General features: G+C 39.4%; 1 protein-coding gene across 1 annotated transcript in view; it reads left to right on the forward strand.

Moving 5' to 3' along the window:
* Positions 1-26,308, forward strand: part of POLR3B (RNA polymerase III subunit B) — a 148,496-nt gene that overhangs the window by 20,501 nt on the left and 101,687 nt on the right. Inside the window, exons 7-10 of the mRNA XM_003269962.4 lie at positions 3,481-3,572; positions 5,393-5,510; positions 7,121-7,229; positions 20,103-20,225. Of these exons, the coding sequence (XP_003270010.1) occupies positions 3,481-3,572; positions 5,393-5,510; positions 7,121-7,229; positions 20,103-20,225 (442 nt within the window). The remainder of the gene's footprint in view (positions 1-3,480; positions 3,573-5,392; positions 5,511-7,120; positions 7,230-20,102; positions 20,226-26,308) is intronic.

Here is a 26,308-nt window from a genome sequence, read left to right on the forward strand (position 1 = left end):
TTGATGTAAAATGAGAATATTCTTATTTCTATCTTCCCATTACGATTTCCTTTTTAACCTGAGTTATTTAGAAGACTTAAGATTTCCCAATTGGTGCTTTATGTCAATTTTTGGAACTTTGTAGAGACCTATTTCTATAAATGTTTCATGTTTATTTGGAAACAAGGGGTATTCTCCAGTTGTTTTGTGCCATTGTCTGTGTTTTTCCTTCAGATCAGACTTGTTAATTGTGTTGTTTAGACGTTTTGTATCAGCATTGCTTTTTGATTTGTTTGTTCTATCAATTACTACAATAGGTATGTTAAAATCTCCCACTATGATGGTGGATTTGTCCATTTTCCTTATGGTTTTGTGTATTTTTGCTTTTTTGAAGCTATGATATTAGATGCATAGAAGTTTAGAATTGTTAAATCTTCCTAGTAAACTGAACCTTTGATTATTATACATTTATCTTCTTTATCTCTTATAATATTCTTTGCCTTGAATCTTATTTTGTCTGCTCTTAGCATAGCCACATTTGCTTTCTTTTGGTTATATTTCTGGCATATCATTAAAAAAAATTATTGTCTGTTTAATCTTTTATATGGGCTGGGCACAGTGGCTCACACCTGTAATCCCGGCACTTTGGGAGGCTGAGGAGGGCGGATCACCTGAGGTTGGGAGTTCGAGACCAGCCTGGCCAACATAGTGAAACCCCATCTCTACTAAAAATACAAAAATTAACTGGGTGTGGTGGTGCACATCTGTAATCTCAGCTACTTGAGAGACTGAGGCATGAGAATTGCTTGAACTCGGAAGGCGGAGGTTGCAGTGAGCCGAGATTGTGCCACTGTACTCCAGTCTGGGCAACAGAGTGAGACTCCATCTCAGAAAAAAATTCTCTTAAATGTCCTTATGTTTTGAGTTTAGCTGAAGTAAACTGCATATGGTTAGATTTTTTAAAAATTTGTCTTGAGAATGTAGTTCATTTGTATTTGTTTTATATATATACATACATATATACATATATTATTTGAATGTATATCTGTCAACTTATTCTATATTTTAAAGCTGTCTAGCTTTTCATGTTTCAGGTTTTTTTCCATTTCTGTTTTTGGATAATGGAATATTTTTTTTTCTCGCCCTTCCCCAACTGATTTAAAAGTCATATACAGTATTTCTGATTGTTTATGTTTACCTTAGAAATTTTGAAATGCAAACTTAACAAAGTTTGAAAATAAAAAATACCTTTATTCTCCTCCTGGCAAGAACAAAGACCTTAGAAAGCTTTAACTTGGATCAAATCAATCACTTTGACTTACATGCTTTTGTTATACCAAATTTTTGTTCTGTCTTGTTTTGTTTTGGTCTTTTTGAGACAGGGTCTCACTCTGTCACCCAGGCCGGAGTGCAATGGTGCACTCATGGCTCACTGCAGCCTCAGTCTCCTGGGCTCAAGTGATCCTCCCACCTCCAGCCTCGCTGGTAACTGGGACTATAAGTACACCACCACACCTGGCTAATTTTTGTATTTTTTGTAGAGACAGGGTTTCGCCACATTGCCCAGGCTGGTCTCAAACTCCTGGGCTCGAGTCATCCACCCGCCTTGGCCTCCCAAAGCATTGGGAATTGCAGGCATGAGCCACCATTCGTGGCATTTTTTTTTTTTTTTTTGAGATGGAGTCTTGCTCTGTTGCCCTGGCTGGAGTGCAGTGGCGCGATCTTGGCTCATTGCAACCTCTGCCTCCCAGGTACAAGTGATTCTCCTGCCCCAGCCTCCTGAGTAGCTGGGACTACAGGCGCACACCACCACGCCCAGCCAATATTTTTTGTATTTTTAGTAGAGATGAGGTTTCACCACGTTGACCAGGATGGTCTCGATCCCTTGACCTTGTGATCCGCTTGCCTTGGCCTCCCATAGTGCTGGGATTACAGGCGTGAGCCACCGCACCTGGCCTCCCTGGCATGTTTTTTAAACCTATAAATTAGAAATTGTTATTGTCTTACGAAGTTCGCATTTGTTTATATCCACACACATTAGTTTCCATTTTCTTTGCTCACCGTATATTTTTACACGTCAGACTTTTGGTTAGTATTTATTTTCCATCTTCCTGAAGATGAATTTTTTTTAGAAATTTATTTAGTGAGGGCCTATTAGTACATTAGTAACTTCTCTCAGTTTTTATCTGAAAATATCTTTATATTGACCTCATTCTGAGTGAATACTTAGCAGAATACACAAATCGAGGTTGGCAGTTATTTTCTCTTCAAGCACATTGCTTGTGTGCTTGACGCACACTTTGAGCACATTGCTGTGTGTCATTGATTGTTGTGAAGTTATTGTGCATCCAGTCATCCTTCCCTTTTTGGTAGCCTCCCTTTTTTTCTGGCTGGGTTTTAAACCTTATCTCTAATTTTGGTGTTTAGTATCGACTGTGATGTGCTTAGGTGTAGCTTTCTTTTTATTTGTCTTGTGCAGATGTTACCCTGAGGATTTATGGCTTTCATGTATCTTTAAAAATTTGTAGCTCTTATCTCTTTGAATAGGACTTCTCACCCATTCTGTGTATTTTCGCCATCTAGAAGTCTGATTAGATGTTGATTAGTCGCTGTCTCTCTATCCTTCCCTGATTCTTAAACTCTCTTTCATATCTTCCATCTCTATATCTTTCTGAAATACATTCTCAGTAATTTCTTCAGATGTCTTTTCCAGCCCAGTAATTAGATCTTCAGCAATATCAAATCTATTATTATCCAACCTATTTCTACATTTTTAAGTCAGTGCTTAAAATTTCCACTTCTAGTAAGTTTTGCTTAGTTCTTTTTCCAGACTGCCTGGTTAGTTTTCAAAGCCTCTTGTTCCTTACACTTGAATGCATTGTGCTATTGCCAAGTAACTGATGAGAATCAGTTTGTCTTCCATGAAGGAAATGTTGCTGTCATTTCTGACCCTCACTAAAACCTGTATGCAAAGTTTAAACCAAACATTTGAGTTTTTTGTTTTTTTGTTTTGTTTTTTGAGACAGAGCCTCATTCTGGAGTGCAGTGGCGTGATCCCGGCTCACGGCAACTTCCACCTCCGAGTTCAAGTGATTCTCCTGTCTCAGCCTCCTGAGTAGCTGGGACTACAGGCACACACCACCACACCCAGTTAATTTTTTGTATTTTTAGTACAGATGGAGTTTCACCATGTTGGCCAGGCTGCTCTCAAACTCCTGGCCTCATATGATCCACCCACCTTGGCTTCCCAAAGTGCTGGGATTACAGGCATGAGCCACTGCACCCAGCCTGAGTTTTTATCATCTGTACTAGACGAGCAGCGTGCCTGAGAAAATACTTCATTTTGCTTGGCTTCATGTAATTGCTATTTCTCCGCCTTTTCTAACATGGTGCATAGACAGACCCTTAGTGAGGTGGTGTGCACTGCGTGTTTTGTATTTTTTGCAGCTTTTATCATTGACAGCCTACATGTGATATTTTCTTTTGTTTTATTTTATGCAGAATGCCCATAATGCTACGTAGTTCAAACTGTGTTCTTACAGGAAAAACCCCAGCAGAATTTGCCAAACTGAACGAATGTCCCTTAGATCCAGGTATGTGTGAAGTCTTGGATTTGTCCCACTTTCCTTATTCTTTTATTTTGCTGCTGCTGTTGTTTTAACATTTTGTCTCAAAAACAGTACCAGCTTTTCTAGTTTATAATGAACTTGTTCACAAAACACCCAGAAATTTGTCTCTAGCTTTATGCTACTAGTCTGTATTTCTTTTTCTTTTTTTTTTTTTTTTTTTGAGACAGTGTCTCACTCTGTCACCTAAGCTGGAATGCAGTGTTGTGATCTCGGCTCACTGCAACCTCTGCCTCCCAGGCTCAAGCAATCCTCCCACCTCAGCTTCCCAAATAGCTGGGACTACAGGCTTGTGCCACCATACCCATCTCATTTCTGTATTTCTAGTAGAGATGGTATTTTGCTGTGTCATCCTGGCTGATCTCCTGGACTCATCCATTTTGGCCTCCCAAAGTGCTGGGATTACAGGCGTGAACCACTGCGCCCAGCCCTATTAGTCTATATTTCTCAAAGACATACTGTTTCCTCTTTTATTTTAGGCTTAAGACTTTACTATGCCACTTTCTTGTTTATTGCCATGATTTGTCAGTCTTTTCTTTCTATCTTTGCCCAGGAGTTTCTTTTGGTATGCCTAAAAATTCAAGAATAATCTTCCAGAGTTACTGGCCTTGCCTGGTTGAAAAAAATCAAGTATCTCACTTCAGGCTGTTTTAAATGCAGTAACGCAGGGGGGAGATGAAAGTATTTTTTTGTTTACATTTTTAAAAATTGTATTTTTATACCTATTTCTAGGCAATTTATAAAATTTCAAACTTAGAACTTAACAGGAAGTTTCTCTTAATTCTTTAACTCATATTTCACATTGATTTATTTGAACTTATAGTTGCTTTAATCTTATTCCTGTAAAGTTGCATTGTTGTAGAATCCCAGAAGTTTTGGAAGGAAGTTAATGAAGAACGTGACTTTACTAGACTATAACAGAATGTTGCATAAGTCAAATATGTTGTATTGTTTTTGCTTATATTCTGCAGGTATAAGATGAAGTATTACTTTATCCTACTCTGAATTGTGTGCAAAAAAAAAATACATGATGATGCATGAGTTTTTTTGAATGTGGAATATTATTTTGGAAACCTAATCTTAATCTACCATTACCACTGATTTGTTAGAAAACTTAGAGTAAATTTCAGCTTATATTGAAAATTGTCAGTTACACTTGTATTTAAGGGCTCTGACAACTAATTTATTCAACTTTTTTTTCATTCACTTTCTACATATGTCAGGGGCTGGTGATTCATAGACCAATAAGATATATTTCCTGTCCTCAAGAAATTTATTATCTTATAGCTCATTTGTATAAAATCATGTGCTGATCTTCAGTCCATAAAACAATATCAGATGGCCACAATGGCTGTTGCCTATAATCCCAGTGCTTTGAGAGGCTGAGGCAGGAGGATGGCTTAAGACAGGGAGTCGGCCTGAGAAGCGTAGTGAGACCCTGTTGTTACAAAAAATTTAAAAATTAGCTAGGCGTGGTGGCACATGCCTCTAGTCCTAGCTACTCGGGAGACTGGGGCGGGCGAATCATTTGAGGTTAGGAGTCTGAGGTTGCAGTGAGCTATGAGTGTACCACTGCACTCCAGCCTGGGCGACAGAGGGAGATCCTTTCTCAAAAAATAAAATAAAATAAAATAAAAAATAAAATCAGCAACCCCTTTGAATCAAGTGTTAGCCAGTGCCATGAAGCAGTAGAAAAGGTAATCTCTGATTCACAAGATTCCTGCCATTACTAAATCAACACTGGTTGAGGAATAAATGATGAAGTTTTTCTTGTTTCCTTTGGGTAGGTGGCTATTTCATTGTTAAAGGAGTAGAAAAAGTTATTCTTATCCAAGAGCAGCTGTCTAAGAACAGGATCATCGTGGAGGCTGATAGAAAAGGGGCCGTTGGAGCTTCAGTTACCAGGTATGGAAAGCAGAGATGGTGTCCTTAAGAAATATTGGTCATTCCATTAGTCTTAAATGGCTATCTTTCAATATAGTTATTACTCTCTAAAAACAGGCCTTGTAATATTTAAGCTGTCTGCATTCAATTTATTATGAAAGTCTGGAAGCATAGGTTATTGATTTTAAAATTTCAGTGATGGGAGTCTGAGACATTGTTTGAAAAGTCACTGTTTAAGCTGAATTTTATGTTAGCTTATAGAGCATGAAAGGAGATTTTTAAAAAGAAAAAATATAAAACCACTCTTCAGTTTTTCACGCTGCTTTTCAACCTTTTACCATTTACATATGTATTCCTGCATCAGTATGATCAGGGACTATTTGACACTTAATATTGAATGACCTATATTATGGACTTAACTCCCTGTTGTTAGTTTTCTAGACCAGCCTCTTTCACAGTGTACTCATTTTTACAACAGTCTCTCTTTCGAGGCTTCTGTAACTTCTTTTTATTTTCACGTCATTTGAAATGTGGAGGTTAATGAGTTCTGGGAATAGAAAGATTTGTGGCATAGATAAGATATCAGAGTGCAGTAGTTTCCTGTTTGATAACCTAGAATGAGCTGATTAATTCAGAGTTTCTGTACTTTTCTTTCTGATGGAGAGGCAGCTAACAATAATGGTCATTTGTGGAGTACTCACTAGGAGCCAGGCAAAATACTAGGTATATTATTTGTCACCTCAGTCCTCCAAGATAAGTGTTACTATTAACATCTCCATTTTACAACTAACAGGCCTTAAACTCAGGGGTACCTTGACTGTAAGAGGTAGATAGCCTTTGAACCCAGATACGGTTAATTCTACAATCCATGTCTTCCCACTGTCTATAACTTTGAAGCCAGGGCAATTTGAATTTGAATCCTAAAGCCTTTGTTTTCTAGTTATGAGGCACTGGAATGTGCAGTTACTTAGCTTCTCTAAGCCTTGGTTTCCTCATAAGTGATTTTGAGACAATACTTCAAAGTTTGACTATGTAGAATATTAGAGCTAATATAATCAAGTGGGTAACAATGCATAGTAATTTGTGTTACTAATGTGGTTGATTAGAGCTTTTAAAATGCTCTGAAATCCATTAGGAATTTGATAACTAACACAGATACCAATAGAAGGATATTTCTTTCTTTTGGCTTTACTATATACCAAGACTGTGGGTATATTTTGTTGAATTACTAGTTTAAAAACTCATAATATATAAGTTCATTTCTTTTTAATTTCCTCATTATGGTTAAGGCCCATATATAAAATTGGCCTTGTATATATGCTCTAGACTGGATCAAAGTAGTTCAGGTAGAGTCAAAGTGAAGTTGGTCAGAAAGTAATTATCACTCATTCACACACAGAACTTCCATCATAATCTCAAAGTCAAAGAAAAATTTATAGTGTTTTTAAATGTTCACTGAAGTGGCAGCAGGGCAGGAAAGGAATTCTCTTTTTAAAGTACTTATTAGAAAGGACCTTGTGATTGTTGTTGATCAGTTGACCCTTATTGATTAATGATCTTTGCTATTATTGCACGTTACTAGCTTGAAACTAAGTGAGGATGCAGTTTAACCAACCTGTATTTACTCATAGCTCTACCCATGAGAAAAAAAGCAGAACCAATATGGCTGTGAAACAAGGACGATTTTATTTGAGGCATAATACTTTGTCAGAAGATATACCCATTGTCATCATATTTAAGGTAAAGCTGCAGCTCTCTTCTGAAAATTGTAAGAATTCTTTCTCTGGTTTATTTACATATGTAATTAGAGATTTGGAGGGTAAGGAATTCTTGGAATAGAAAGATTTGTGATGTAAGTTGTCAGTCATATGATGTATTTTAAATTGAAAGCTGGCTGGGCATGGTGGCTTATGCCTGAAATCCCAACACTTTGGGAGGCCAAGATGGGCAGATCGCCTGAGCCCAGAAGTTTGAGACCAGCTTGGGCAACGTGATGAAACCCCATCTCTACCAAAAAAAAAAAAAAAAAAAGTAGCTGAGTGTGGTGCTGTGCATCTCTACTTCCAGCCACTCAGGAGGCTGAGGTGGGAGGATGGCATGAGCCTGGGACGCAAAGGTTGCAGTGAGCTGAGATTGTGCCACTTTGCTCCAGCCTGGACAACATAGTGAGAACTCATCTCTACAAATAATAAAAGCATTAGCCAAGTGTGGTGGCATGACCTATAGTTTCAGCTATTTGGGTAGCTGAGATGGGAGGATCACACAAGCCCAGGAAGTCAAGGCTGCAGTGAGCCATGATCATGCCACTGCACTCCAGCCCGGGCAACATAGTAAGACCCTGTCTCAGAACCAAACAAAAAATCAGCTCATTTGTGAATTGTTGGCCTAGAACCCAAAAGACATTTTCCATAGAAACAATATTGAAATGGTACAGTCTTCTCAGATACAGGCATACTTCAGAGATATTGCTGGTTTTGTTCCAGACCACCACAATAAAGCTAATATCACAGTAAAGTGAGTCACACAAATATTTTAGTTTCCCAGTGCATACAAAAGTTATATGTATACTATACTGTAGTCTGTTAAGTGTGCAATAGCATTATGTATAAAAAATACATGCCTCAATTAAAATATACTTTATTGCTAAAAAATGCTAACAATTATCTGAGTCATAATCTTCCAGTGAGTTATAGTCTTTTTACTGGTAGAGGGTCTTGCCTCAGTGTTGGTGGCTACTGACTAATCAGGGTGGTGGTTGCTGAAGGTGGCTGTGGCATTTTCTTAAAATAAGACATCAGTGAAGTTTGCCGCAGCTATTGACTCTTCCCTCATGAAAGATTTCTCTGTAGCACACAATGTTGTTTGATAGCATTTTACCCACAGTAGAACTTCTTTCAAAAATTGGAGTCAGTCATAGCCTTTTACCTACAGTAGAACTTCTTTCAAAAATTGGAGTCAGTTGTCTTAAACCCTGCTGCTGCTTTGTCAATGAAGTTTACATAATATTCTACATCCTTTTTTGTTATTTCAACAATGTATACAGCCTCTTCACCAGGATTAGATTCCGTTTCAAGAAATCACTTTCTCTGCTCATCCTTGAGAAGCAACTCCTCACCCATTCAAGTTATATCATGAGATTACACCAATTCAGTCACATCTTCAGGCTCCACTTCTACTTCTAGTTCTCTTGCTATTCCCACCACATCTGCAGCTACTTTCTTCACTAAAGTCTTAAACCCCTCAAAATCATCCTTGAGGATGGGAATCAGCTTCTTGCAAACTCTTGTTGATGTTGGTATTTTGACCTCTTCTCATGAATCACAGATATACAGACCTTCTTTTCTTTTTTTTTAAAGTGAAAGCAAGTTTATAAGAAAGTAAAGAAACAAAAGAATGGCTACGCCATAGGCAGAGCAGCCCCAAGGGCTGCTGGTTGCCCATTTTAATGGTTATTTCTTGATTATATGCTAAACAAGGGGTGGATTATTCATGAGTTTTCTGGGAAAGGGGTGGGGAGTTCCTTCCTCCTTTTAGACCATATAGGGTAACTTCCTGATGTTGCCATGGCATTTGTAAACTATCATGGCGCTGGTAGGAGTGTGAGGATGACCAGAGGTCACTCTCATCACCATCTTGGTTTTGGTGGGTTTTGGCTGGCTTCCTTACTGCAGTCTGTTTTATCAGCAAGGTCTTTATGACCTGTATCTTGTGCCAACCTCCTATCTCATCCTGTGACTAAGAATGCCTTAACCTCCTTGGAATGCAGCCCAGTAGGTCTCAGCCTTATTTTACCCAGCCCCTCTTCAAGAGGGAGTCACTGTGGGTCGAACACCTCTGACATATTTTCCCCCTTCCCTTTTATAAGACAACCTTAGTCCTAAGGTTTGTAGAAGGATGAAGATCCATCTTCCGTATCTTCTTCAGGCTGAATAGGAATGATGACATTCCTGCCTAACTATTAGGGTCTCTTGTATTCAAGGGAATCACAGATATTCTTAGTGGCATCTAGAAAAGAGTGAATCCTTTGCAGAATGTTTCCAGTTTACTTTGTCCAGATCCATCAAAGGAATCACTATCATGGCAGCTACAGCCATAAGACTTGAAAGTTGAAATTACTTCTTTATTCATGGGCTGCAGAATGGATGTTGTATTAGCAAGCACAAAAACATTAATCTCCTTGTACATCTCCATCAGAACTCTTGGTGACTCAGTTCATTATCAATGAGTAGTAATTTTTTAAAGGATCTTTTTTCTTAGCAGTAGTTCTCGACAGTAGACCTAAAATATTCAGTAAACTATACTGTCAACTGATGTGCTGTCATCCAGACTTTGTTGTTTCATTGGTAGAGCACAGGCAGAGTAGATATAGCATAATTCTTAAGGGCCTTATGATTTTTGGAATGGTAAATGAGCACTGACTTGAACTTTTTCTAGACCCTCACAAGAAAGTCAGCCTGTCCTTTGAAGCTAGGCATTGACTTCTCCAGCTGTCAAAGTCCTAGACGGCATGTTCTTTCAATAGAAGGCTGTTTCATCTACATTCAAAATCTGTTGTTTAGTATAGACACCTTCATCAGTGATCTTAGCCAGATCTTCTGAATAACGTGCCGCAGCTTCTCCATCAGCACTTGTTGCTTCACCTTGCACTTTTATGTTATGGAGATGGCTTCTTTCCATAAATCTCATGAACCAACCTCTCCTAGTTTCCAACTTTTCTTCTGCCCCTTCCTCACCTCTCAGCCTTCATAGAATTGAAGAGAGGTAGGCCCTTACTCTGGATTATGCTTTGACTTAAGGGAATGTTATTGTGGCTGGTTTGCTCTTCTACTCAGACCACTAAAACTGTCTCCATATCAGCAATAAGCCTGTTTCACTTTCTTATCATGTATATGTTCACTGGAATAGCACTTTTGATTTCCTTCAAGAACTTTTCCTTTGTGTTCACAACTTGGCTATTTGGTGCAGGAGGCCTAGCTTTTGGCCTGTCTCCGCTTTTGACATGCCTTCCTTTCTAAGCTTAATCATTTCTAGCTTTTGATTTACGGTGACAGACATGCAACCCTTTTTTTTTACTTGCACACTTAAGAAGCCATTCTTGGGATTAATTGGCCTAATTTCACTATTGTTGTGTCTCAAGGAATAAGGAGTCTCGAGAAGGGAGAGAGATGGGGGAATAGCTAGTTGGTGGAGCAGTCACAACACACACATTTATAGATTAAATTTTTCATCTCATGAGCACAGTTTGTGGCACCCCAAAACAGTTAAAATAGTAACGTCAAAGAACACTGATCAGCCGGGCACAATAGCTCACTCCTGTAATCCCAGCACTTTGGGAGGCTGAGGCGGGGATCATTTGAGGTCAGGAGTTCGAGACCAGCCTGACCAACATGGTGAAATCCCATCTGTACTAAAAATACAAAAATTAGCCAGGTGTGGTGGCGCACGTCTGTAATCTCAGCTACTTTGGGAGGCTGAGGCAGAAGAATCACTTGAACCCGGGAGGTGGAGGTTGCGGTGAGCCGAGATTGCGCCACTGCACTCTAGCCTAGGCAACGGAGTGAGACTCCATCTAAAAAAAAAAAAAGAGAGAAAAAAAAAAGATCATTGATCACAGGTCCCCATAACAGTGAAAAAGTTTGAAATATTGCAAGAATTACCAAAATGTGACACAGAGATACGAAGTAAGCACGTGCTCTTGGAAAAATGACACCGGTAGACTTGCCTGAAGCAAGGTCAATCTGGAAGCAGGGACAAACCTTAAATTTGGAAAAAACACAATATCTACAAAGCCCAATAAAGCAAAGCATGATGAAATGATATGTACCTGTAGTTACATAGCGGCCCATTTAACCTATTCTAAGATGTAAATACTATACACATTCAGTGAACAGTTAAATTGTCGTATTAGTTATCAAGCAAAATAAAAAAAAGTTGGCATTATGTGATACAGTTAGTTGATCCTCAGTATTTTCAAATTCCCTATTTGTGAATTCACTTACTTGCTAAAATTTATACATAACCCCAAAATCAATACTGTGGTGCTTTTGTGGTTATTCACAGATATGCACTGACACAGAGTGGTAAAAACTTAGAGTCACCCAGCGCACATATTCCCAGCTGAGATTGAACAAGGCAACACTCTGCCTTCTTGTTTCAGCCCTCATGCTGTAATTGAGTGTCTGTCTTGCAGTCTATTTAGTGCTGTATTTTTTGTATTTTTGTGCTTTGTTGATTTGCAGTATAAGATGGCCCCCTAGTGTAATGCTGAAGTGCTGTCGAGGTGTTCCATAGGGCAAACAGGCTGTGATGTGCCTTCTGGAGAAAATATGTGTTAGATAAGCTTGATAAGCTTTGTTCAGGCATGAGTTATAGTGCTGTTGGCTAACTTCAAAGTTAATTAATCGATATATATTAAATATCTTTTTTTTTTTTTGAGATGGCGTTTCGCTCTTTCACCCAGGCTAGCGTGTAATGGTGCGATCTCGGCTTAATGCAACTTCCCTTCCAGTTTCAAGCTATTCTCCTGCCTCAGCCTCCCGAGTAGCTGTGATTTCAGGCGCCCTCCACCACACCTAGCTCATTTTTGTATTTTTGGTAGAGATGGGGTTTCACCATGTTGGCTAGGCTGGTCTCGAACTCTTGACCCTGTGATCCTCCTGCCTTGGCCTCCCAAAGTGCTGGGATTAGGCATAAGCCACAGCGCCTGGTCTTAAATATCTTTTAAAAGAAGCACACAGAAAATAAGTTTCTGTATTGATTAATTGAGGAAAATGTTGTGACCATAGGCTCACAGGAACCTAGCCCTATATTTTTCCTGGAGCAATGGTTCAGTATTCACTATTCAGTATTTGGTATAATTCAGCAACTTTATAGAACATAACTACCTTGGATAATAATAACCGATTGTATATAGGTATAAAATGAATCTCGATAACCAGTTTAGTTTAAATGAGCTCAGATTATTTGAGGAGATACTGGATGCTTCAGATAATTTTAGAAATTTATAATATTTATTCAGTTTCAATAGTTATGATGGTGGAAATAATTTTTGAGTCAAAATTAGAAAAAAAGGAAGAGATCCTCTGAGGTTGAACTAAGTTGGTTAAAACAGAAAAGCATTTTGGGTATAAGCCTCAGAGGAGTAAGAAAGAAGGGATTGAGTCTTTACTGTTAAAGTTGTAATCAGGTGACAAAGTGTAGGAGTCAGGGAGGAAAGTAGCCCTCAAATCAGTCTGGTGATTGGGATTTAGGGAGAGAGTATTGGTAAGAGTATTCATAAGTATTGAATGGACATTAACAAGTCAGGTTCTTTAAGTCAGGAAGCATCCATATTCTAAATGCAGTTGTGTGAAGGAAGTTTTAGGAAATTTTAAACTGTTTATTGTAGCCTAATGTGCTTTTGAGTTCTATAAATGAGATGGAGCCATTTTCTTTTCAGGATGATGATGATGATAGTCTTAGTAGCAGTACCATGATGTCAGAGGGCCCAGGAAGAATTCTTAAATATACTTTTTCTTTTCTTTCTTCAGGGTTTGCATTTTTTAAGCACAAAAGTAATTTTGGCTTTTCTTGTAGGGATCCCACAGTGCCCAATGCAGTGTTTTATGTACATACTGATGAATAAAGAAAATTTTATCTAACTGGGCTGGGAGTGGTGGCTCATGCCTATAATCCCATCACTTTGGGAGGCCAAGGTGGGTGGATCACTTGAGGTCAGGAGTTTGAGACCAGCCTGACTAACATGGTGAAAAGCCATCTCTGCTAAAAATACAAACACTAGCCGGGCATGGTGGCTCACGTCTGCCCCAGCTACTTGGGAGGCTCAGGCAGGAGAATTGCTTGAACCCAGGAGGCAGAGGTTGTAGTGAGGCGAAATCGCACCACTGCACTCCAGCCTGGGCGACAGAGGGAGACTCCGTCTCAAAAAAAAAAAAAAAAGAAAATTTTATCTAACGATGTAGAATTACATCTCCAGCAGAGGGCAGTATGTTCCCATGCATCCAAAGGACTTTTTTTTTTTTTTTTAGAAAGTTTTATAGACACTTGAAGATGCATACTCTTTCTTTCTACCAGAAATTATAAATATAATGCATATAATCTTCTATCACTCATGGAAAATGCATGACTAGACTCATGCATACATTAAAATCAGAAAACATTAAGTACTGTGTTTTGGCCCGGTGAGGAGTTTAATAAGACAGTTTTGCCAGGCGCGGTGGCTCACGCCTGTAATCCCAGCACTTTGGGAGGCCGAGGTGGGCGGATCACGAGGTCAGGAGATGGAGACCACCCTGGCTAATATGGTGAAACCCCGTCTCTACTAAAAATACAAAAAATTAGCCGGGCGTGGTGGCAGGTGCCTGTAGTCGCAGCTACTCGGGAGGCTGAGGCAGGAGAATGGCGTGAACCTGGCAGGCGGAGCTTGCAGTGAGCCAAGATCACGCCACTGCACTGTAGCCTGGGCAACAGAGCGAGACTCTGTCTCAAAAAAAAAAAAAAAAAAAAAAAAAGGACAGTTTCTTCTGTCAAGTTTGTTTAATATTTATATTGTACATCTATACACACATATGCTTACATACACACAGCTGACTTAAATCCTTTTTAGAATAGGGCTGTAAATTCACAATGTACATATTTATGCAACCAGTAGTTGTGGTTTCAGACTTCTCCCTTTCTGATTATAAAAACATTCCTTGCATTATTTAAATTTAGAAAGCCACTTAAAAGTATATCTACATTTTTGGGTATATTTTTCCAGACCATTTTCCTGTGCTTTTGTGATATACACATACATTTTTATTTTTTTCACTTAACAATGCATTATGAATAGCTTTCCCTGTTACGAATCTGCATCATTATTTTTAGTGACTGTTGTGTAGAAGTTGCATACTTGTGGTAGAATTTACTTAACCACTTTCCTCTAGTGGGGCATTTAGGTGTCATTTTTTTCCCCAAGGCTTTACTCTTAAACACAACCCTAGGATGACTGTTATACATACCTGTTTGTACACATTGCTGATTGTTTTGTAAGACTTTATTCCTGAGAGTGGAAATTTTTTTTTTTAAACTTGGTACATGTTGCCAATTATTTTCCTGAAACGTATCCACTACATTCTAATCAGTAAATATTTTAAAATTTTTAGTTTGGATAAATGAGCTAAATATTTTGATCATAAATGGTCACTTTTATTGGTCTCCCACAATAGGTATTTTTAATAAATTGATGGGAATTTATTTGATAACCACTATTTAGACTTTTCCATCTGAGAGGCAGCATAGAGTATTGGATATCTTAGAATCAGACAGATTTAGGTTGAATCCCAGCATCTGCACTTATTAGCTATGTGACCTTGGGCATATTTTCCAGTCTCTTTAAATCTTGGATAACTCGTCTATTAAGGTGAGAATTTTAAGAGAGTCGCTGTGAAGAGCAAACAGGATCATGTATTTTTTGAAAAGTCCTGGAAGGGGAGTGCCCTTTTTCTTTTCTTAGTTCTCTTTACGGTCAGAAACTCAGGAAAACAAATGGGGATACCAGAAAAGACACATCATTTCTCTTTGAGTGTTGTGTGGCCCTAACACAGACCTTGACAGTCATTAGGACTTGATGGTTGTTGATTGTAACCAACAATTGACTGAAAGTGACAGGAACAGCAGGGTTTCCAGATTCCATGCTGAGTCTGAATATGATGGAGAAAGCTTTTAAGACATAGATCAGCCTTATTTATGGACTTGAATCACTACAAAGGTTCTCCTGCCCATGAATCTTTCCCACTTTACATTTTGTATTCCTAAGTATGCAGCCTACACTTATGATGGCATCTGTAGTTTGAAAGTTTTTGTGGAAAAGAGGATCAAATTTCAAGGGTCCTGGGCATTGTTTCCTGGAAACTAACTTATATGGAAATTTATCTTTTTTTTTTTTTTGAGATGGAGTCTTGCTCTGTCGCCAGGCTGGAGTGCAGTGGCGCGATCTCAGCCCACAGCAACCTCCAACTTCCTGGTTCAAGCGATTCTCTTACCTCAGCCCCCCAAGTAGCTGGGATTACAGGCACGCACCACCACGCCCAGCTAATTTTTGTATTTTTAGTAGAGAGGGGGTTTCTCCATGTTGGCCAGGATGGTCTTGATCTCCTGACCTGGTGATCTGCCCACCTTAGCCTCCCACAGTGCTGGGATTACAGGTGTGAGCCAACGTGCCTGGCCGAAATTTATCTTCTTTAAAGAGAAACAGTTACAAAGTTAGAGAGGGCCATCACAGTTCTCTTATTACCTGCTGGGACTACTGTGAGTAATAACAGATTGATTTTGGTCTACTTTAAAGAAACATTAGAGATTTCTGAATATTAGATATTTTAAGAAGTTATTTCCTTTCCCACCTTCACACAATATATTTCAACTTGTCACCATTAGTGTGTGTATCAGTCTCTTCTGCTCATTAGTATTCTTTTTGTCTTTAAAAGTCATGCTTTGTAGATATCTAAAAAGACCTCATGCCACTTTTTATAGTGCACCTCCCCTTATTTTTGTTCAGCGGTATTGCTGATTGCTAGAGTGTAGGGGACCTGCTGAAATGTATTATCTCTGCTATTTTTTCACAAGGTTATTATGTAGGATTTACTTTTGACTTATTAGAAAAAAATGATTTCAGATATCTGGAGTACAAAGAGGTCCATATAAAGCCAGTTTTCAGATGTCTAAATTATGTCTTTAAAGTAAAATGGTTGAGCATTTTGCTTTCGTTTCCATAGCAATATGTCATTTATTTGTAGCTGTGACTACTGAAGACTAAATAGTCATAAAGTCAGTTCGGTCTTTGCAGCTGGTGTGCTTTGATGATAACTTGACTGAGTTATCACCCCTGTATTTAGTGACTTGATATAGGAAGAGTTTAGTCCTTTTAGAGCAAAGCTTTGGCAGTAATCATGCTTTCTGCACATATGGTGTCATTTACCATGTGCTTGGCATATCTTTGCTTCATAGCTTAGAAATATTTGGAAGGCCTAAGCAGTCTGTTTAGATCCCTGTTAGGACATTTGAGAATTTTATGCAGTTATGAAATTACCACTTAGATTCAGCATCAAGACAGCTTGAAGTGGCAATCCATACGTCAAATGAGGAAAGACCTTTTCGTTACAGGTTGAGCATCACTTATCTGAAATGCTTGGGACCAGCAGTGTTTAGGATTTCAGGGTTTTTTTTAAATTTTGGAATATTGGCATTATCCTTATCCTTATGGTTGAGCATCTCAAATCCAGAAATCCAAAATCTGAAATGCTCTAATGAGTATTTCCTGAGTGTCATGTCTGTACTCAGAAAGTTTCAGATTTTGAAAGCTGGTCATGGTGGCCTGTGCCTATAGTGCCAGCTACTTTAGAGGGCAAGGTAGGAAGATTGCTTGAGCCCAAGAATTTGAGGCTATAGTAGGCACTGCAGTTGCGACTGTGAATGGCCTCTGCACCCCGGTCTGGGCAACATAGTGAGACTCTGTCTCTTAAAAAAGTTGGCTGGGCACGGTGGCTTTGGCTAGGTATGGTGGCTTACACCTGTAATCCCAGCACTTTGGGAGAATGAGGTGGGTGGATCACTTGCAGCCAGGAATTTGAGACCAGCCTGGCCAACATGACGAAATCCCATCTGTACTAAACACAAAATATTAGCTGGGCATGGTGGCACATGCCTGTAGTCCCAGCTACTTGGGAGGCTGAGGCAAGAGAATCACTTGAATCCGGGAGGCAGAGGTTGCACTGAGTTGAGATTGCACCACTGTACTCCAGCCTGGGCGACTGAGAGTAAGACTCTGTCTCTAAAAAAAAAAAAAAAAAAGCAAAACAAACAAATAAAAAAACTCTCTCCCCCCAATTTTTTTTTAAATTTCAGATTTTGGAGCATTTTGGACTTTCAGATTAGGGAAAATTAACCCGTATTATTTAAACACCAAAGAAAGGAATTCTGTTCTAATATTTGTGACTGGCTACGTGCAGACCAAAGAGAAAGTGTAGATGATTTTACATATGTGCCATCACCATCAAAGTAAATGCAACTCAGTGTGCTTGAGCTAAGAATAATATAGTTTTGTTTATGTGTTTGTTTAAAAATTGGAACTGGTAATTTTTTTTTAGGATTGCTATCTTTTAATCCATGAAAGGCTAAATGTTTTAATGAAACCGTGTAATTTTTAAATAGTGGAGCTTATTTCTAGTATTCATTTGATAAATCTTTCCATATCAAATTGGAGGTTGAAAAAAAAGACTGCAAAAACTATAGAAAATGGTCTTGCATCCTGAGAACTTGTTTGCAAAAAAAAAAAAAAAAAAAAAACAAGTTGTACATTTAAACAAATTGTTTTAAATTCAGATAGTGAATTTAATTCCAAAAGTTGGTATGTTAGTTATCTGTGCTGTGTAACAAATTATAGCATAGCTTCTGTTCGTTGGGAATTTAAGACTTGCTTAGCTGGATGATTCTGGCTCAGAGTCTTTCATGAGCCAGGATGTCAGCCACAAGCCGAGCGTAATGGCATGTGCCTGTAGTCCCAGTTACTCAGGAGGCTGAGGTGGGAGGTTCACTTAAGCCCAGGAGCCTGAGGCTATAGAGCACTATGATTGCACCTGTGAATACCCACTGCCTTCAGCCAGGGCAACATAAGCAAGACCCCTTCACCAAAGAGAACAAAAGAAAAGATAATCAGCCAGGGTTGCAGTTATCTGAAGGCTGAACTGAAGCAGCCTGGAGGATCTACTTCCAGGATAACTCACCCCCATGGCAGTTGATAGAAAACTGCAGGTCCTCACTGGCTGTTGGTAAAAGGACATTGTTTCTCACCACCGGACCTTGCCACAGACTGCTTGTGTGTTTCCATGACATGGTATCTATCTTCCCCCAGAGAGAGCACTTTCAGACCGAGCAAGCAGGCAGCTATAGTGCCTTTTATGACCAATCCTTCAAAGTCATCATACGTGCCACCTTCACATTTTTTCTATAGAGGTGAGGCATTGAGCTTAGCCTACACTTGGGGTGGGGAATTAGTCTCCACCTTTTGCAGGGAGTGTCAAAGAATCTATGAAGGTTTTTAAAACTACCAAAGTTGGCCTAAAAGGGACATGGGATCTATTCAGATTTCCCCCAAATCTTCAAAACTTTCTACAAGTTTACATCAGATCCTAAAGTATCCAAATCAAATTTTTAGAATGCAGACCACTGAAGGTCAAATGTAGAATCATAGAATTTTGAGCTGGAAGGAATCTGGTTTTTCATTTATGCAAATGAGAAAACAGGCGAAGAGGTTGCATGACAGTAGTAGTTGTAATGTCTGTGTCTGTTGTTGGTATATTAGGACGAACACCTCAGATCTCTGGACTTTAGATAGATGCCCCTGTTGTACTGAGGATAATGTCCTTGATTTTCTGCATTGGAACTTGGGATTTGATTTTCCCTTCCTTTTTTGTGTGGAGAACTGAGAACTAGGGCATTAACACTAACTAGACAATTATCCAATGGTTCTGTCTTTTCTACAGCTGAAGGAAGAATTTTAATGCAAACATAACTTTTCCCGTCACTTCTAAGAAGCCGACTATTACTCTTCCAGGAGAGATTTAGTGAGATTATGCTGTGTTCCTTGATCATGGCAAAATTCCAGGCAAATGTGTGAAGGAGTGAGCCCTGGTACCATATGGAATCTACAAAGACTTGCATTGCTGCTGCCACCTTGAAACACTTAAGTGGGTTTCTGAAACCTCTTAAGTGTGTTCCTACTTTTTTTTTTTTTCGAGACGGAGTTTTGCCCTTGATGCCCAGGCTGGAGTGCAATGGCACAATTTCAGCTCACTGCAACCTCCACCGCCCAGGTTCAAGCGATTCTCCTGCCTCAGCCTCCCAAGTAGCTGGGATTACAGGCACACGCCAACACGTCTGGCTAATTTTTGTATTTTTAGTAGAGATGAGGTTTCGCCATGATGGCCCGGCTGGTCTTGAACTCCTAACTTCAGGTAATCCACCTGCCTCGGCCTCCCAAAGTGCTAGGATTACAGGCGTGAGCCACCATGCCTGGCCCATGTGTTCCTGCCTTTTAAAAGTCTCCTTTGAAACCTGCATGAAGTTTGGTTTGATATCTTTAGAATAGTGAGGTAAAATGTGTTTTAGGAAAAATTCTTTTAGTCTAAATATGAGTGATTTGACAGTTCTCAGAAAAATTAATTTTGTGACAAGACTGATGGGGGTTCTGCTTATTTGCAGCAATGCATCTTTTCTGATTCACTGCCTTTTGGCTGTTTGTCTTTACAGTTTGCCTTTGTAGTCATGACCAGTTGTCTTTACCATACCTCCCAGCCTCTTTTTTTCATGATGAAACTCTTAGAATATTTAAAAATTTTAGCAGATAGTACACATGCAAAAAATGTTTGAGAATGTTTGTTTTCCACTTTCTAATCAAAATATCTGTTTCAGGTTTTTCTGCAGCTTGGGCAAGGCTGCCAATGCCAGATGGCACCGTTTCTGAGAGAAGAGCTAGCTTTTGCTTAGAAGTAATACCCACAAACAATGCCAAATTAGCATAAGCAAATGTCAGTGAGTTAACACAAAGCCAACACTCAGTATCTTTTCTTTCCTTCCTAGGCCATGGGTGTTGAGAGTGACCAGGAAATTGTGCAGATGATTGGAACAGAGGAGCACGTGATGGCTGCATTTGGGCCCAGTCTGGAAGAGTGCCAGAAAGCTCAGATTTTCACACAGATGCAGGTGTGTCTTTTCATGTTGTCCTTTGCTATGAAATGGAATTGGAGACTTAATGCCGCTCATTGATAAAGCTCATCGGATGTGATGGCTTTGGGCTCATAGATTTGGGAAAGGTATTGGGGAGATGGGAGGAGTGAAGTTTCGTTAACTCACTTTTGTCGGGATTGGAGGAAGGAGTTTGCCCAGATAAATTAGGAGCCTATGGTGCCCAACTTAGAATAGGGATATATGGCCAAGAGATGTTTGTTTTGATATAATAGCAAGTACTATTTTTTTTCCTTATTTGCCTGAGCGATAATATATTTTTTTAAACTATGGCAACTCTTGTGTACAAGAGGTTGTGTGTGTGTGTGTGCATGCATTTCTCTTTAATATCTTTTTTTATTCCCTACTTCGGTTGCTTTAGGCATCCAGTTGTATGTGGTTTCTATTTCTTTTCCTGAATTCCCAGTGCTACTTTGGACAGCAAGGAAAACCCAGGATCAGTCTCTTTTACCGCTGCAGAGCCTTCATTGACCTACTCAGGCACTCCTGGTTGGACCCTGGGAATTTTAGGACAAGACTCAAAGATGAAGACTGAGAAATACCCACACACACACACACACACACACACACACACACACACCATAATAAAAATAATTGCACTTCCCTTCCCACATGGAGGGAGCCCCAGCAGCCATACGTAGGATTTTAGTCCCATATTTACAAGTGCTTTCCTAAGTATAAATCAAAGTTGACATCCCTCATAGCCATCCTGGGAGGTGGGAATTCCCTGCTATAGAATCACAACAGACAATTCTTACCTATCCATGTGTACATTGTCTATTCTGTGCATTATGTATGACATGTGTAAACTCCAGGCTGCTTTTTTCTCTTCACCCAGGATGCTTGTAGAGAAAGCATTTCCCACTTCTATCTATTAGTATGTATTCTGAAATCAAATCAGTACTGATATTTTTGTAGACTATACTAGATATTTAGGAAGATTGAAATAGGTCAGTATATATATAATTCCAAAGCACAAATCAGTAAAGATTATTCTCATCACTGCCTTCCTCTTTTTCCAAAGTTAATTAATAGTTGACTGCAGTTACAGGGCAGGCAGCACCAGGAAGGGTGGTTTGGATTAGGAGATTCTATTTTTGGCCTTTATCAAAAATGAAATATTTGGTAGGCATGAATCTTTGTTGTACACTAAAGTTATATTGTCCAAGGGTTCCAAGAACATGAAGAGAAAACATTAAGAAATATCCAGGAGGCAGAAAATGTAGAATCTACCCTGCAAACAGGAATATTTGGTTCCATTTTGGGAGATACCCTATTCTTTAATGCTGTGTATTGCCCTAGAAGAGCAGTTTACCTTAATGGTTCCTCAGTGGCTTCAGTGAAATCCAGTATGCAATTTATTTCAAACATCATCACTGGGGTCAAATAACCCTAGCATTGTAAAGCTGTTTGAGCAGAGCCCAAACAGTAGGTTGGAAAATCATTCATTTATTTCTGTTAAATAGGTTCTGACAGAAAATTTCAGCTAACTAAATTAGATCAGATTAGTGAAAAGATAGCGGGAAAAGGTGGAGGGAAGTTAACATAAGAAAGACAAATGTTCCTTTTCCTCGAAAGGGAAGTATAACTTTGAAAGTGCTTGTACTCTGTATGCAGGATTAAGGCACATATTAGCTATTAAAACTAATAAGGATATAGAGACGCAAGTAACCCAAAATAGTTGGTATATAGAACATACATTATCAGTTATGAAAACATGAATATTCTATGCTATTCTACATGGAAATGTAGTTAAGTACACTTTGTATTAGTCTGTTCTCACATTGCTATAAAGAAACACCTGAGCAGCCTGGACAACATGATAAGACCTCATCTCTACAAACAATAAAAATAAATTAGCCAGGCGTAGTGGCATGTACCGGTGGTCCCAGCTACTTTGGAGGCTGAGGCAGGAGGATCACTTGAGCCTGAGAGGTCAAGGCTGCAGTGACCCATGATTGTGCCACCCCAGCCTGTGTGACAGAATGAGACCTTGCCTCAAAGAAAGAAATACCTGAGACTGGGTAATTTATAAAGAAAAGAGGTTTAATTGGCTCATGGTTTTGCAGCCTGTACAGGAACCAAAACCTGCTTCTGGGGAGGCCTCAAGAAGCTTCCAATCATGGCAGAAGGCAAAGGAGGGGGCAAGGTGTCTCATATAGTGGGAGTGAGAGCAAGAGAGCGTGAGGGAGGAGGGGGTGCCACACACTTTTAAACAACCAGATTGGGAAAACTCACTATCAGGAGGACAGCACCAAGGGGATGGTGCTAAATCAGACATGAGAAATCCATCCCCATGATCCAGCCACCACCCACCAGGCCCCAGCTCCAACGTTGGGCACTACAATTTGACATGAGATTTGGTGGGGACACAGATCCAAACCATATCACACTTTATTTTATATAATAGAACTTTGGAAGATGTGGCACTTTAATGGATTGCTTAAAACCTGTGGGGTTTTGTTTTTTGGCCAGGCACAGTGGCTTATGCCTATAATCTCAGCACTTTGGGAGGCCGAGGTGGGTGGATCATTTGAGGTCAGGAGTTCAAGACCCAGCCTGGCCAACATGGCGAAACCCCGCCTCTACTAAAAATACAAAAATTAGCCGGGCGTGGTGGTGGGTGCCTGTAATGCCAGCTACTCAAGAGGCTGAATCAGGAGAATCGCTTGAACCCAGGAGGCGGAGGTTGCAGTGAGCCAAGATCGCGCCACTACACTCCAGCCCGGGTGACAGAATGAGACTCAATTTTTTATGCCTCCCTTTGTAGTCTGTCTCACATTTCTTCTGTTCCTGAAGCCTTCTTTCTGTGTTGGTCATGTATGTTTTACGCCATCATTGTCTTGGGCTGTAGTATATAGAGAAGAAATTATTAGCTGTAGTGGGGGATAGGAGGCACTAGGCGTGTCATCTTGGCCTATGCATCACAAGGGATACCCTGCTCACCTGTGTTCCTCTATTTCTCCCTCAAACAAGTGAAAAATTTTAGCCTTTTTCACAAGGCAACTAGAAGGCCAACATTTATTGAAGACAGCTTAGTTGGGGGAAAACTAAACTGCCTATCTCCTCATGGTTCCTGCCAACTGACCTGCTTTCTTCAGTTACTTAGTTACTACTTACTACTAGGTCACTACAGCAAGTGTTTTCAGGGTTTTAATTTATCTTATCCTCTAATGGCCTTTTAATGGGAAAGATTTAGATTTGAAGTCCAAATCTTATCATGGGGACGGAGTTTCATTCAATTCCAAACACTGTACTAATCACTGGGAGTCAAAGAAAAAGATGATGGAATTCCCACCCACGAAGTCTAGTAGGAAAAACGTACATGTAAATAGATCATTAAAACATAATGCGATATGAATTAAAATACGCAATCCTGAATGCATAAAGAATTAAAACTGCAGAGAAAGAGGAGTGGGGTTAGGAAAGCCTTCAGAGAGGAAGTGATACCTGATCTAGATTTTGAAGCATGAAAAAGGAATTCCCCAAGCAGGTAATTGGACAGGAATTCCAAGTTAAAGAATCAAAGATCCCAGCCTTTTCTTCTGTTAAACTGAAAGTCATTTTTTTTTTTTAAGTTCATTCTTGGCCAGGCACGGTAGGTCACACCTATTATACTGCCACTTTGGGAGGCCCAGGCAGGAAGATCACTTGAGGCCAAGAGTTGGAGACCAGCCTTGGCAACATAGTGAGACCCTGTTTCTACCAAAGGGTTATTTTTTGTTTGTTTGTTTTGTTGTTGTTGTTGTTGTTGTTTTAGTTAGCTGGGCATGGTGGTGTGTGCCTGTAGTTCTGCTACTTGGGAGGCTGAGTGAGGTGGGAGGATTGCCTGAGCCTAGGAGATTGAGGCTGCAGTGAGCTGACATCACACCACTGCACTCCAGCCTGGGCAACAGAGTGAGACCCTGTCTCAAAAAAAAAAATTACATTGTTGTTCCAAAATAATAAGAACCACATACTTCTCTTCTTTAAGCATTGTTGATTAGGAAAAATTTCAACATATACAAAGTACCTAGAATAGTGTTATAAATGCTCATGTATCCAAGGCCTATCCTCAAAAGTTGTCAACACCCTTACTTGGTTATTTTAAGTAAATTTATGTACACTAAAATGTACAAATCTTAATTGTATGACTTTACAAGATACAGAATATTTCCTTATCCCACAAAGTTTCCCCTTCATGCTCCTTCCTAGTCAATCTTTACCTCTACTCTCTGATTTTTTTCCCCACTATTCTGATTTTTGCACCGTAGATTAGTTTTGCCAATTACAGAACTTTACATATGGAATTGGGCATCATAGATTAGTGATTTTTGCACCATAGATTAGTTTTACCTATTTTAGAGCATTGTATATGGAATTAGGCCATATATACTCTTTTTTTTTTTTTTTGAGACGGAGTCTCGCTCTGTCACCCAGGCTGGAGTGCAGTGGCGCTATCTCGGCTCACTGCAAGCTCCGCCTCCCGGGTTCACGCCATTCTCCTGCGTCAGCCTCTCCGAGTAGCTGGGACTACAGGCACCCGCCACCACGCCCGGCTTATTTTTTGTATTTTTAGTAGAGACGGGGTTTCACCGTGGTCTCGATCTCCTGACCTCGTGATCCACCCGCCTCGACCTCCCAAAGTGCTGGGATTACAAGCGTGAGCCACTGCACCCGGCTCATATATACTCTTTTGTGTCTAGCTTTTGCTGAGCTTATTATCTGTGATTCATCCAAGTTATTTCTTTTCATTCCTTTTTATGTCAGTTATCCACGTAGTTCATTTCTTTTTACTGCTGAGTAGCATTTCATTATATGAATATACCACGGTTTATCTGTTTTCCTATTGATAGACACTTGGTGTTTTTTTCAGTCTTTAGCAATTATGAATAAGACTGTATAAACAAATCTTTGTGTGGATGTGTGGACATTTTCATTTCTCATGAATGCGTACCTAAGAATAGAATTGTTGAATCAGAGAGCAGATATGTATATAACTTTTATATATACCTTGTTCCAAAATGATTGTACCATTTTGCATTTACACCAGCTGTGTATGAGAGTTCTTTTTTTTTTTTTTTGAGACAGAGTCTCACTCTGTCATCTGGGCTGGAGTACAGTGGCATGATCTCCATTCACTGCAATCTCCGCTTCTTGGGTTCAAGCTATTCTCCTGCCTCAGCCTCCCAAGTAGCTGGGACCACAGGTGTGCACCATGATACCTGGCTAATCTTTTGTATTTTTAGTAGAGACGGAGTTTTGCCATGTTGGCCAGGCTAGTCTCGAACTCCTTACTTCAGGTGATCTGCCCGCCTTGGCCTCCCAAAGTGGCAGGATTACAGGCATGAGCCACCACGCCCAGCCTGATAGAAAGTTCAGGTTGCTTCATGTCCTGATAATATCTGGTGTTGTCAGTCTTTTTAATTTTAGCCACTCTAATGGGTGTATAGTGGTATCTCATTGTGGTTTTAGTTTTTATTTTTATGATAACAAATGATGTTGAGCCCTTATGTGTTTATTGGCTATTTGTATTCTGTGAAGTGTGAGCCAAATGTTCATTTTTCTTAGTGAGTTGTCTTTCTATTATTGAGTTTAAGAGTCCTTTTAAAAACGAATCCTGGATGTAACTTCCTTGTCAGCATTATGTATTTTCTCCCAGTCCATTAGCTCCCTATTTGTTTTCTTAATTCTATCTTTTAATTTTGAAAAAACTTAGGAGGTTTTTTTTATTTGTTTAGCTTTTATATTTATTGCTGTCTGTGTTCTGTTTAAAGAAATCTTGCCTACCCCAAGGTCAGGAATATATTCTTCAATGTTTTCTTCTTGAAGCTTTATAGTTTTTATGGTTAGGTCTAAAATCCATCTTAAACTAATTTTTATATTTGTTGTGAGGATAGGGGTCAAGATGAATTTTTTACTTTATGGATAGTTGTTTCAACACCATTTGTTGAAAAGACTTTTCCTTCCTCATTAAATTGCTGTGATACTTTAATCAAAAGTCAACTGACCATTTAGTATGTGTTTATTTCTGGACTTTTTATTCTCTTTCATTGATTTAT

Source organism: Nomascus leucogenys, chromosome 10 (assembly GCF_006542625.1).
Source record: "Nomascus leucogenys isolate Asia chromosome 10, Asia_NLE_v1, whole genome shotgun sequence".
NCBI lineage: Eukaryota > Metazoa > Chordata > Mammalia > Primates > Hylobatidae > Nomascus > Nomascus leucogenys.